The 13503-nt window shown below is 56.3% G+C and overlaps 1 protein-coding gene and 1 long non-coding RNA gene across 3 annotated transcripts in view; one reads left to right on the top strand and one right to left on the bottom strand.

Moving 5' to 3' along the window:
* Positions 1 to 13503, bottom strand: part of LOC132331953 (uncharacterized) — a 46928-nt gene that overhangs the window by 20051 nt on the left and 13374 nt on the right. Inside the window, exons 7-15 of the long non-coding RNA XR_009487711.1 lie at positions 12101 to 12412; positions 10723 to 10828; positions 10450 to 10626; positions 10114 to 10249; positions 3502 to 5659; positions 2658 to 2821; positions 2328 to 2461; positions 1911 to 2136; positions 1627 to 1716 (exon numbers count right to left, since the gene is read on the bottom strand). This is a non-coding gene — a long non-coding RNA (uncharacterized LOC132331953). The remainder of the gene's footprint in view (positions 1 to 1626; positions 1717 to 1910; positions 2137 to 2327; positions 2462 to 2657; positions 2822 to 3501; positions 5660 to 10113; positions 10250 to 10449; positions 10627 to 10722; positions 10829 to 12100; positions 12413 to 13503) is intronic.
* IGSF10 (immunoglobulin superfamily member 10) lies at positions 784 to 13484 on the top strand. 2 transcript variants are annotated; one of them, XM_059855930.1, is made up of 6 exons: positions 784 to 1373; positions 2419 to 2548; positions 3181 to 3571; positions 4077 to 8225; positions 8829 to 9711; positions 10371 to 13484. In XM_059855930.1, exons 1-6 carry the CDS (start codon positions 1168 to 1170, stop codon positions 12277 to 12279), a joined length of 7668 nt encoding a protein of 2555 aa, XP_059711913.1. In that variant the 5' UTR covers positions 784 to 1167; the 3' UTR covers positions 12280 to 13484. The 2 variants fall into 2 exon arrangements, with proteins under 2 accessions (XP_059711913.1, XP_059711912.1); XM_059855929.1 differs by having other exon boundaries at positions 4077 to 8186.

Genomic DNA, 13503 nt, shown 5'->3' on the forward strand with positions numbered 1-13503 from the left:
AGGTTTGCCCTAGAATGACACACTCTCAGCAGAAGGGGGCTGTCAGTCGAGTTTGTGGCTGTCACGGACGCCTCTGAGCCGAGAAAAGCACCGACAGACACCCCTACAACGAGAGGAGACCTGTCCTCCAAAACCGAACTGAGGGTGGCACCGGCCGCTCTTGGGAGGGGTCGTGCACCAACACCCCCGGACAGCGAATGCTCCTCGAGTGCGAGGCAGCCGAGCCCCGGCGGCGGGCCGGGGGATGCGGGGCTCCCGTGCGGGGCCGGGGGATGCGGGGCTCCCCTGCGGGGCCGGCGGATGCGAGATTCCCCTGCGGGGCCGGGGGATGCGGGGCTCCCGTGCGGGGCCGGGGGATGCAGGATTCCCCTGCGGGATTCCCCTGCGGGGCCGAGGGATGCGGGGTTCCCCTGCGGGGCTCCCGTGCGGGGCCGAGGGATGTGAGATTCCCCTGCGGGGCTCCCGTGCGGGGCGCGCAGGGAGCGGCGGTGCCGGCCCCGCAGCATCCCCGGAGAGGCGGCGGGCGCTTCTCCGTCCCCGCCGGTCAGCGAGCGGTGCCGATGGGGCTGCGGGGAGCCCGGGGTCCCCCCGGGAGGAGGAGGCGATGTCGGGTTTGCCCCTACCCGGCCCGGCCCCGGAGGGGGAGCGCGCAGGTGGGGACGAGCGGCCGGTCCCGGTGCCGGGGAGGGCTTGTGCGAGGGAGGCGAAATGAGTTAATTTTGCTTGGAATAGCTGCTGGCGGGGAAGGAGCTGACGTGTGGAGACGCCTCCGGGGGATGAGCCGCCGGCGGAGCCGGGAACGCTCCGCACAGCCGGGGCACACGGCGGGCACCGGCTGCGGCTCCCCCGCCGCTCCCTGCGGAATTCCGGCCTTTCCCGCCAGCGGCAGCTCCCGGCACATCGCGCCGGGCACGGGCACCGCGGGGCAGCCGTCAAATGACAACGCTTTGGGTCACGACACAGCTCCGCCGCTGAGGGGAAACCCGAGAGTTTGGGGGCTGGCTCGTAGGCGGGTTTTTCTTTCAAGTTAAGAATTCTTTTTTGCTTATGGCTTAAACCCGAGCGGCTCAGCTCGGCTGGCGAGGTAAGCCCGCGTGTTCTGCTTCCCCTGCAGGAGCCCGTGCGCCGCCGCTGCCGCTGGGCATGGCAGCGTAGGATCCCCGCAGGATGGGGGCCCCGCGCGGGGAACGGCCCCGCTGGCTGGGGACCCTCCTGGCCGCCTGCCTGGCCACCCGCCTGGCCACCCTGCCGGCCATCAGCGCCTGTCCCCGGCCCTGCGCCTGCCACGGCTCCGCCGAGCTCCACTGCACCTTCCGCTACTTCACCGCCGTGCCCCCGCGCATCCCGCCGGACGTGCAGCGCATCAACCTGGGGTACGTGCAGCTGCCGCATCTGAGCACTCGGCTTGCCTTTCAGCTCTTTGCACAGCAGTAATTAACCGTCCAGATTTAGGGCTAAAAATTAACCAGAGTAGGTAAGTCTATAATGTTCTGCAGCGCTCAGCAGGGGCTGCAGCCACAGCCAGCAGAGCCAGAGACCACCCACAGAAAGGAGAAATTCTGGGGATCTAGCACAGGACACATGAGAACTTCAGAAAGTTTTGAACTTAACTTTCCTTTCTATTACCTGAATGTGTTGTGTCTGTAGCACGGACCCTGGAAGAGGGCTGAAATAGATTTCTCTCTGGGAAGAATAGTCCAGGGCTCAGAAAGTGGTCTGGAAAAGGAGCACAGGTATTAAAATCTGCAGAGACTTTGCAGTGATGTAACACCAAGGTCGGGGGTTAGATCCCCCTGTGAGCCATTCTCTTAAGGGCTGGACTCAATGATCCTTCTGAGTCCCTTCTGATTCAGCCTGTTCTGTGATTCTGTCACCCAGAATGCCCCACAGCATTAGGGTCTATGTTTCACCTGCTGACTTCCAGGAAATTTCACTTGTCTGGCCATGGCAGCCTCCACGGTGGCTCCGTTCTCTGTGTGGTTAAAGGAGCAGGGATCACACCCAGGCTCGTCTGGCCCCTTCATGCAGTTTCCAGCAAATGTCCCTCTCTTAAATCGAATGATGAGACCCATCAGCAGTATTGGTCTGATCTGTGTCCCTTTTGACACACATAACCTTTGATCCATCCAGCTGTGTCTGCAGAAATACACAAGGAACTTTTCACTGAAGTGGTACACAGTGAGCACAGACAGACGTGTTTCACTGCTGTCACTCACCTCTCCCACTGGGAATTCCCCTTCAGAACCCTGTCCTGGGAAAGTGACCACCTCTTGTGCTCACCTGAAGGAATGGCTTGCTTTCCTCTTGGCAAGGGGAGTGCTGCTTACCTTGAGCTGTTCCCAAAGAGTGGTTCTCTTGTTTTGGGTTGGTTGGATGTAAAAGCCGTGAGTTGGGGCTGACTGAACCCATCCTGTACAGCTACAACAGCCTGAGGAAACTCAGCCCCACGGACTTTGCTGGCCTGGAGAAACTGGAGTTACTGATGCTGCACAGCAATGAGATCAGCACCATCCCTGAGAAGGTGTTCAGGGACTTACATTCATTACAGGTAAGAGCTAAATGAGCCACTGTTAATTTTGTCATGATTTAACTCTCAGTGATACTGGCAGGCAGCCACAGAGCAGCCTTCTGCAGCATTTCAGTTTCCTGTTTCTTACCTTTTTCATGTGAAAGTCAACAGCCTTCAAAATCCAGTATCCTGGTGGGAAATGTCTTTCCTTCCCAGGCAGGCACTCAGGTACAGGGTGCAGAACATGACAAACACTTTGGTAGATTTCTCTCAGCTGTACCTCAGCAGGCAACTGCAGTCAAAACACTCTCTCTACAGAGGAGAAAGATTGCAAAGCTCCAACTACTGTGTCTGAATAAGGAACCTGTCATTGTTAATTTGTCCGTCAGTTTGGGGCTTTTTGAAGATTCTTTTTTTTGCATTGAGATTTCACTTTCCCTTCAGTACAGTCCTGTCCCTTTCTAGCCTTCATGAAAAAAAGGCCACAGTGTGCAGAAGCTTAACACACTGCATATAAACATTTCAGTTCTTTAAAGAAACTCCAGTTAAATGGCATTCCTGGTCTGATGAAGAACTTTCACTGCACAGAGCAACCTGCAGCAGCATTTATTAGGGGTCCTATAACTTTAACATGGCTTAATATTATGCATTTGTTACTTTTTCATGAACAGGTCTTAAAAATGAGTTACAACAAGGTCAGAGTGCTTCAGCAGGATGTATTTTATGGCCTGAACAGCTTGGTACGGCTGCATATGGACCACAATCAAATTGAATTTGTGAATCCCAATGTTTTCTATGGACTCACTTCCTTGAGGCTGGTCCACCTGGATGGAAATTTACTTCAGCAGCTGCATCCAGACACTTTTGTCACCTTGCGCTATAGCCAAATATTCAGAATATCCTTCCTGAAGCACATCTCTCTGTCTGACAATGTGCTGACTTCACTTCCACAAGAGATGTTTTCCTACATGTCAGAGCTCGAGAGCCTTTACCTCCACGGAAACCCCTGGTCCTGCGACTGCAGCCTGCAGGGGTTTGCAGGGTGGGCACAGGAGAGGCCAGGTGAGCTGAAGGCTTTGTTCATGCTCTTCAATCCTGTTGTAGCATCTTACTCTTCCTGATACAGGTAATTGTCCTTTATTCATCTGTTTATTCTCCCAGAAAAGACTGGAAGAGAGGATTTGTGTAGGTGTGTTTAACCAGGATAAAGAGCTAAACACCACTGTGTTTCCCAGATTAAATGAATCTAGTGGCCATTCCCAAGTGCAGCTTTCCTTAATGGATAATTTTTCTTGGCCAGTCCAAAGCTTCTGTGCACTGGGAGAATCCACAGGGAGCAAGCTAACTTTTGTGGAACTGGCAAGAGCAAGGCCCACATTGCACTTGATTCTTTAAAAAGAAATTCAGGAACTCAAGGGACTCTGGGACTTTCTCTGCTGCTGCCTTCACATGTCACTTCAAGCTTTGGTTTTATTTCATTCAAAAGAACCACTTGTTAGTAGCTATATGTCATTTTTAACATTAAAACTTGTATCACAGAAACTTACTGAGGTTTTCTTCCCTTCAGATGTTATAAAGTGCAGAAAAGAGAGAAGTTCTGGTGTCCAGCAATGCCCGGTCTGTGCTAGTCCCAAAAACCATAATGGGAAAAGTTTAGTGGATCTTCCTTCTGCATCTTTCACCTGCACGAAGCCAGTCATCCAAGACTCCCTGAAATCCAGAAACCTCTCAGTGCCAGACGATGGGGATTTCAGTTTTGTGTCTCCCAAGGACTTGATGGCTCCGATAGGATCTGTGGTTTTGAATATGACTGACCAGGCAGGAAATCGAGGCAACTTGGTTTGCAATGTCCAGAGACCTAAAGAAATGTCTCCCATCTCTTTTGACCAAGATGGCCCCAGCAGAGTGCTCAAAGCCTCGCTCTCAGCATTCCTGGTGTGTGGTATCGATCATGGGCACATCCAGCAGCTGTGGAGCATCCTGGCACTGTACAGCAGCTCTCCTTTGAAGCTGGAGCAAACGGTGCGGGCAGCTGACGAGCCTTTTGTCAGCTACAGCTACAGGCAGGCGTACAGTGAGAACGACGAGCTCTTCACCAGGATCGAGGCTGAGCTGCGAGCTGAGCCGGCGTGGCTGATGCAGAGCCAGGTGTCCCTGCAGCTGGACAGGACAGCCACCACGCTCAGCACGCTGCACCTCCGCTACACCACCCAGGCCCGGGTGGCTCTGCCCAGCCACGACAGGGACCAGGGGAGGCACGGCTGGGCCATCATTGCCAGGGACAACAGCACCCAAAGGGAGCACACCGTGCTGGTGGGGGGCACCGTGGAGCTGGGGTGCCAGGCAGCCGGGCAGCCAGCTCCTGCCGTGGAGTGGGTGTTGGCCGACGGCAGCAAGGTGCGAGCCCCCCACATCAGCGAGGATGGGAGGATCCTGGTCCTCAGGAGCGGGGTGCTGACGCTGCGGACAGCTGACGTGTTCGACTCGGGGCTCTATCACTGCACCAGCACCAACCACCAGGACGCTGACGTGCTCACATTCCGAATCACAGTGGTGGATCCCCACGTGGAGCACAACGGTGTCAATGGAGCCCAGCTGCCGGCTGCTCTCGGCAGCACGCTGCACCTCCCCTGCACAGCCACGGCTGCCCCAGACCCTGCCGTTACCTGGGTGCTACCTGAGCACACAATTCTCCGTCAGTCTGCTGGAAACAAACACATTTTTGCCAATGGCACCTTGAGAATACAAGGGGTGACGCAGAGAGACGTGGGCTACTTCCGATGCGTGGCGGCCAACCGGTACGGTGTTGATCTTTTGGTTTTCCAAGTGCTGGTGGGACAGGATGAAACTGCTCTGAAGGAAAAGCATGGAGCTCTGGGAGACTGGGAAGAAGGCTCTGGCAATGAGCTGCTGCGCTCTGCTGCAGCACAGAGACATCCCTCAGGCACTGCAGCCACCCTGAGAGCTCTCGGGGAGCCTGCTGCACCAGCAGCCAGCAGCCAGGGCGCACAGAGCCAGAGGCAGAGGAGCAGCCACAGGAAAATGCCTCACTGGCCCTACGCAGACAGAGCCGGCCGGCGCTTCAGGGGACACAGGAGACAGTTTGTTCCCTCAGGCAGGAGAGCTGATCCACAGCGCTGGGCAGCCTTGCTGGAGAAAACAAAGAGGAACTCAACAGTGACAGACAAACGAGGAGAAGCTGCAACAGAACCACCCATTCAAGTCCGTAAGCTCTCAGAGTTACCCGAGGGTGAGGAGGAGACATCTGGTGATCTCGTCTCTCCAGAAGAAGAATTCATGATACCAGCCACAGAGAGGTCCCCAGTATCTGCTCTGGGCAGAGCAACAGAGCTCATGATCACTGCAGGGCCCAAGGAGAGTGCAGATCCCCCTCCTGCCTGGAACTCCTCCCTCCTGCCCACAGAGCCATTGACTCCCCTACCCTCACCTCTTCCACACTCTGGGGCACCTGCCAGCAAAAGGCTGCAAACACTTCCAAAACCTACAGCCTCATGGGAAAGATCTGATTTGAGTCAAATATCAGCAAACGGTGTAAAACAGCCAACTGTACCCAGTGGAACAGCCACACTTTTCCCTGCTGGGCAAAAATCAATATATTCTGGGGAAAGTAATAACCAGCACCTAAAGTCTGTATCCATGACACCCACGACAGAAGCTACAGGCATCAGCAAGGCTGTAACTCCCCAAAACACAGCAGACAAGTTATATAATTTAGCTGAGTCTATTGATAATGTCTCCACCAAAACAGATCACCAGGTCCCTGTGACAACAGTCAGTGCACCAAGCTCTGAATTTAGCCCCATTTATTTTCATAGTACTCAGAAAGGAGGAGCCCCTAATCCACCACTGGCCTCAACTTTTGCTACTCATCAGCAAATTCAGGTTATCCAGGACGTTCCAACTCATCCAGCCCAGCTCCAGCAGCACTATGGAAGACGAAGGAAAATTTCTGGTCGGAGACGAATTGTTAGACCAGGACGTGTCCCAGGTATGAAGGAGCCCCAATACAATTTTGGGAGGCCAGGGTCTGCCAGAGGAAGTGCAGCTGTGGCTACAGGTATCCAACTGAACATGAACTATGCATCAAATGTACCAGCCTTAAATAACTCCAGCAGTTCCATCAATCCATTTAGCCCAGAAACATCCCAGTCTTCCCCCTCCACCACGAAAATGCCATTGGAGCACCCCGTGGATACCCCTCACAACACAGCATTCCTCGGGGAAGAGGAAAAGAAACATGGTGCAAGGCAAAAAGCTGCTGCCACAGTCGTGTCTGTCACTGCAGAGGACACTGCCACTGCTGCAGCCAGTGGATTGGGTGTGACAGATTTGAAGCCAACAGTTCCACTTGTTATTACTCCTCAGATGGACACCAGAGCCACCAAAAGTAAAATACTCAGAGTGGGAGGAAGGAGAGGTCAGAGGAGGAAAAGGCCTCCTAAAACACCTGCCCCACAGCGTGTGGCTGCAGCCCAGAGCACTGCAGGCACCTCTGCAGTGAGCACTGCAGCCACCCCTGCAGCCCAGAGCACGGCAGCCACCCCTGCAGCCAGCATGGCAGCCACCCCTGCAGCCCAGAGCATGGCAGCCACCCATGCAGCCCAGAGCACTGCAGCCACCCCTGCAGGCCGGAGCACGGCAGCCACCCCTGCAGTGAGCACTGCAGCCACCCCTGCAGCCACCCCTGCAGGCACCCCCATGGTGACAGCTCCTACATCACCAGTTGTGCCTCCAGGCCTTGCACCTGCAAACCCTCTCCCCGGGAGCAGCAGTGCACTGTCCAGGACCAAAGCAGCAGCACTGGGGGTCCCTGACACCCCCGAGGCACCCCAGCACAGGCCCATGGCAGACACACAGACAGCAGCAGCCCCGGGCACCTGGAGGAGCACCCCATCAGCAAGGCCCCTGGCTGGCAGTGTGACAGCTCAGAGCCCCCCCATGGCACCCCAAACCACACCAGACTGGCAGAGGAACACCCAGCTGGCCACGTCACCAGCTGCCAGTCCTGCCCAGACGCCCAGCATGGCTCTCCAAACCTCACCATGGCTGGACGAGCCCCCTGGTGCCACGAGTGCCCCACCTGCTGCAGTCAGTGCCACGCCAGGGCCAGGACGTGCCCAGCACACCAGAGCCAGTGCAAGAGAAAAGCCCTCTCTGGATTTGGGGGAGGGAGCTGTCCCGGAGGAGCAGGGAGCACAGCCCGCAGCCCCAGCCCGAGCCGTGCCCAGCGCTCCCACTGCTCCCAGCAGCCAGCACCCCTCCCCTCTGCCGGCCCCCACTGCCGCCCTGCCCGCAGACCCCCCGAGAGCCCCCTCGCCCCCCCGGGGCCATGGACAGCTCCAGCTCCAGCCCAGGCCGCCTCCCGAGGGCACCGAGAGGGGGAACGCGCTGCAGGCACCGCCGATCGCACCTCCGCGGGGAGGGGACAAGGACAGCTCGGTCAGTGCCTGGTCCGGAAGGCGACAGGATCAAGACACCAGCACCCTGCCCAGTCCCAGCACCTTAGCCTCTGCAAGCAGAAAACATTTTTCAAAGCCCAGAATAGTCGGAGGGAAAGTGGCTGCTTTCACTCTGCAGGCGAATTCGGATGCTTTTATTCCTTGTGAAGCTACTGGGAACCCCCCTCCAGCAATACACTGGACCAAGATACCACCAGGTGAGCTTGATAAACCTCTCGAGAATCTACCTTCCATTAGTCCTGTAGTTTGGCACCTCTTCTGTGTGCCAAACTCAAGCATTGCTTCATTTCAGAGTACCGTGAAATATTAGTGAAAGGTAAACTTGGAAACAGTGACAGAGACTCACTGGAGCAACTTAGTGCTGATTCTGGAACAGATCTTTAGTGAAATGATTAAAAAAATCAAATCTATGTCCAATTATAATTCCTTGCTCATTGGGAAGAATTTAGTATTTATTGTACATTACCTGCTATTCCAGGAGAGTGAGACAAATGAAAAGAAAAATGTGGTAAAAACCACTCGAATTGAGCCACAGCTGTGCCAAGTTTGGATTGCAAAGCCCCACGTGGTTTATCCAAACTTTGTCTCTGCTGGAGATTCAGCTTCATTCGTACTTTAAAGCTTTGTCAGTCTATATGCAGAATTCTCTGATTTCTTTCTGGTTTACTGCCGTTGTCTTGGTTATTTGGGCTGAGCAGAGCAGGTCAAGGTGTTTGGGACTGAGGAAAACCTAACAAGAGGCAGGCAGTGCCAGGCTATTCCAGGCTGTCAGGCTATCCAAAGCAGTGCCAGGCAGTCCGGGCTGTCCAGGCAGTGACTGTCCCTGCCTTGCTCCGCAGGGCGCGGCGCCGCGGGCCGCTGGTCGGTGCTGCCCAACGGGACGCTGGCCATCGCCCGGGCGGGGCCGCAGGACGGCGGGCAGTACCTGTGCACGGCGGCCAACGCGCTCGGCTCGGCTCGGCTCCTGGTCACGCTGGCCGTGCGGGCGAACCCGCCGCGCATCGCCGGCCGCGGCCGCCCGCTGACCGCGCACTCCGGGAGCTCCGCGGCGCTGCCGTGCCGGGCCGAGGGCAGCCCCCCGCCCCGCATCTCCTGGCTCCTGGCCAACGGCACCGAGCTGGGGCCCGGCTCGGCGGGCGGCGGCAGGGCGCGGGTGGAGCCGGACGGCACGCTGCTCATCCGGGCGGTCACCGTGTACGACAGGGGCACCTACACCTGCCTGGCCCGGAACGCCGCGGGCACCGACACGCTGCCCCTGAGGCTGCAGGTGGTCGCGGCCCCTCCCACCATCGTGGAGGAGAAGAGACAGAGCGTGGCGGGGACGGCGGGGGAGAGCCTGAGCCTGCCCTGCACGGTGCGGGGGAAGCCCGAGCCCAGCGTGCACTGGGTGCTGCCCGCCGGCGCCGTGCTGAAGCCCCTGCAGGGGCTGCACGCCAGGCTGCTCCTGCTCGCCAACGGCACGCTGCACCTGGGCAGCATCGCCCCCTCCGACAGCGGCACCTACGAGTGCATCGCCACCAGCTCCACGGGCTCGGACAGGAGGGTGGTCAGCCTCGTGGTGCAGCGCAGGGAGACACCTCCGAAAATTGCCATCGCCTCCCAAGAACTGACGCGGCTGAACTTTGGGGAGAGGTTGCTTCTGAACTGTACAGCAAGTGGGGATCCCAAGCCCAGGATAATCTGGAGGTTGCCCTCCAAGGCTCTTGTGGACCAGTGGCACAGGTATGACCCTTTTTTCCTCCTCCGCTTTGGAGCTTCAAACACTGTCTGCTCTGGTACTCACATAAAAGCCTCTCACAGCACTAATGCACTGTGAACTAAACCAGACTTTGAGTATTAACAGTTGTGAAACATCTGTTCTAACAGCATCTATATCTAATAACAGACCTATTAACAGATCACATCAATTGCCATAGGTGAGTGAGGTCTCAGAACAGGTACAAGTCATATTTGAATTAAGGTAATTACTGTCACCATGCACTGGCTGACTGCTGTCAGTTCAGAGGAGGGGAAGTTATTTGTAACAGATTTGTGAAGCAGGGCTCAGGAGGGAGGGGTTTCTTTTATCTCTGCCATGTCTACCTCTGGGGGTGTCCCCCCACCCCCTCCCACAGTAACACTCACCTCCACCTTAGGAGACACAGCCCCAGCTCAGGGTGTTCCCAGCAGAGCCAGCACCACTCACATCCACACAACACCAAAACTGGCAGTGACATCAGGGCAGGACACGCTGCGTGGGCAGGAGGCACGGGCACAGCACCTTTGGAAAGGCCTCCTGTGTTGTACCCTGCTGCTAACAAGTTCAGTCCCTTCCTGTGCTCAGTGCTCACCCCCAGCACTTGCTTCCATAATTCTTTTCCCCCCTCTCTCTCCCCCAACAGGATGGGAAGTCGGATCCATGTCTACCCCAATGGATCCTTGGCCATTGAGGCAGTTACAGAAAAGGATGCAGGTGATTACCTGTGCGTCGCCAGAAACAGCATCGGGGATGATCTGATACTGATGAAAGTCAGCATCGCAATGAAACCAGCCAAGATTGACCACAAGCAGCAGTTCAAGAAGCTGGTGCCGTACGGGAAGGATTTCAGAGTGGACTGCAAGGCCTCGGGGTCGCCCACGCCAGCGATATCCTGGGGCCTGCCGGACGGGACGGTGGTGAACAGCGCGATGCAGGCGGACGACAGCGGGCACAGGGCTCGCAGGTACGTCCTCTTCCACAATGGCACTCTGTACCTCAACAAAGCTGGAGTGGCAGAGGGAGGAGACTACACGTGCTACGCCCAAAACACTCTGGGGAGGGACGAGATGAAGATCCATGTCACGGTCATTGTGGCAGCCCCTCAAATAAAGCACAATCACAAGACACACATTACAGTGACAGCTGGAGACGCAGCCTTGCTGGACTGTGAGGCTGCTGGGGAGCCCAGGGCACAGATATTCTGGTTGCTGCCCTCCAGTGAGAGGATCTCCTCGTCCACAGACAGGCACTCCCTGCACACCAATGGCTCGCTGTCCATCAGCCAGGCCGGCCTGCTGGATGCTGGGGAGTACCTGTGTGTGGCTCGGAACCCTGGAGGGGACGACAGCAAGCTGTATAAGCTGGATGTGGCTGCTAAACCCCCCATCATAAATGGTCTGCACAGGAACAAAACAATCATGAAGGTGACGGCAGTGAGGCACTCCAAGAAACACATCGACTGCCGGGCAGAAGGGACACCTCCTCCCCAGATCATGTGGATCATGCCTGATAACATTTTCCTAACAGCCCCATATTACGGGAGCAGGATTGTGGTGCACAAAAACGGGACACTGGAGATTCGGAACATCAGGCCCTCAGACACGGGGGATTTTATCTGTGTGGCACGTAACGATGGGGGAGAGACTGTGCTGGTGGTGCAGCTGGAAGTTACAGAAATGCTGCGGAGACCAATGTTCAAGAACCCTTTCAATGAAAAAATAATAGCAAAACCTGGGAAGACGATCACACTGAACTGCTCTGTGGATGGAAACCCTCCCCCGGATATAAGCTGGATGCTGCCCAATGGCACATGGTTTTCCAGCAGCATCAGGACAGCCCAGTTTTCCACAGGAAGCAACGGGACCCTGACCCTCCACAGTCCCGAGAGCCAGCACGCCGGGCGCTACCGCTGTGCTGCCCGGAACCAGGTCGGCTACATCGAAAAGCTGATGGTCCTGGAGGTGGCCCAGAAGCCCAAGATCCTGACCCGCCCTGCAGGGCTGGTGAGGGGGGTCAGCGGGGAGCCCCTGTCCCTTCACTGCCTGGCCGAGGGCAGCCCCAGGCCCAGGCTGGCGTGGACGCTGCCGGGGGGCCGCGTGCTGGAGCGGCCGCAGCTCAGCGGGAGGCTCCTGCTGCTGGACAATGGCACCTTGGTCATCGGGGCAGCCTCGGCCCACGACGCCGGCAACTACCTGTGCAGGGCCCACAACGATGCTGGAGACTCCTCCCTCACCATTCCTGTCGTGGTGGCAGCCTACGCCCCACGGATCATGGGCAGACCCCCCCCGGCCATCCACACCCTGCCAGGGGCAGCAGTTCAGCTCCACTGCGTCGTGCTGGGCATCCCCAAACCAGAAATCACCTGGGAGTTACCTGACCACTCCGTACTCTCCACAGCTCACCAGGGCCGGGGCTCTGGGGGCGAGCTGCTCCACCCCACGGGGACTCTGCTCCTGCAGAACCCCCGACCCTCCAGCTCTGGCACGTACAGGTGCACAGCGAGGAACCCCCTGGGCACCGACACTGCAGCCACCTACGTCCACGTCATCTGAGCCAGAAACACAGCAGGAGTGGTGGGGAACACGGGCTGCAGCCAGGCTGGGCTCAGCCCTGCAATGGCTTCAATCACGGGCAGCCACAAGCACCTGAGTGCCTGGGCACATCACAGCATTCAGTCTGCAGTCACTGGGCAAAAGGAGAGAGAAAAGGGAAAATTAGTTCTAGCACTATTTGCTAGCATTGGTTATCTCCATGTTCAGGGGATTTAAAGAAAAGCAAAATGAAGGCACTTAAGTGTCTGAGCCACGGCAGGAACAAACCCCACAGTACCTGAGCCACAGGTGCCCACCTGTACCGCCCTGGCACAGTGGCCAGGGAGTGGGGAGGGCAGCGAGGGTGTCCTGCACAGCAAGAGCACAGGGAGCACCAGAGAACTCTCAGAACACCTGCTCTTGTCCTGCCCTGCAGTCTCCCAGCAGGGGGTTCAGCCTGCAGAAGTGAAAGCTTCAGGGAGGCCCCACTGCAGCTGTGGCCCAGAGCACAACGGGATTGCACCCCAAACTCGGCGCCCACCATCCATCTCTGGCCCCTCAGCTTTACAGATCTGCCTCCTAAATCCCCAGCTGTTTTTCTCATTTGACCCAGTGAAAATGCACGTGCTTCTAATGCTTTTAATTAAGTGATTCTTTGGAAGTCTGATGTGCTGAATAAAACTGGAGTAATCCTGTACCCTAATAACTCTGTGGGCGCTACAGAAACCGCCCGAGCTTTGCTCAGCAAAACCTGGTGCTTACTGAAGGCAGTTTCAGTGTTTTACAAGACTTCAGCATCTTTTCCCTTTCTGAAACCAAATCCTTCACTTTAAACATCTTGTGTAATCTCCTGGCTACCAGGCTGTAGGAGCTGCTGAGGTTAGTCAAAGGCACTAACCGGCACATGGAGGTTTTTGGGGGCATAAACCCAACCCAGAGCACCTTCTGCTGTGCAGGTGCTGGCAGGAGTCTGCACCAGGCAGGTGCCCATTGCAGAAACACTCTCCCATCAGTTTGTTCAACATATAAGAACTATTTTAAAAACCCTCAAAAACTGATTAAAATGATATAAGATTAATGCTTTTTAATTAAAAAGCTGCAATTTCAGCATGACTGTATTTTCTCTACTTTTCTATAGCAAACTTTTCCTAGTTAACCTCACCTACCTTAAATACGTTTGGAAAAACTGTGGAAATAAAGGAAACAAGCATAATGAGATTTTAAAAGGATTTGGCAGTGACAATT

Source organism: Haemorhous mexicanus, chromosome 10 (genome assembly GCF_027477595.1).
Source record: "Haemorhous mexicanus isolate bHaeMex1 chromosome 10, bHaeMex1.pri, whole genome shotgun sequence".
Taxonomy (NCBI): domain Eukaryota; kingdom Metazoa; phylum Chordata; class Aves; order Passeriformes; family Fringillidae; genus Haemorhous; species Haemorhous mexicanus.

Excerpts from the sequence above, each read along its gene's own strand:
- IGSF10 (XM_059855930.1), top strand. The coding sequence starts at position 1,168 with ATGGGGGCCCCGCGCGGGGAACGGCCCCGCTGGCTGGGGACCCTCCTG. Across the intron at positions 2,549-3,180 it reads GGGACTTACATTCATTACAG|GTCTTAAAAATGAGTTACAA; the intron begins GTAAGAGCTAAA and ends TTTCATGAACAG. Across the intron at positions 9,712-10,370 it reads CTTGTGGACCAGTGGCACAG|GATGGGAAGTCGGATCCATG; the intron begins GTATGACCCTTT and ends CTCCCCCAACAG.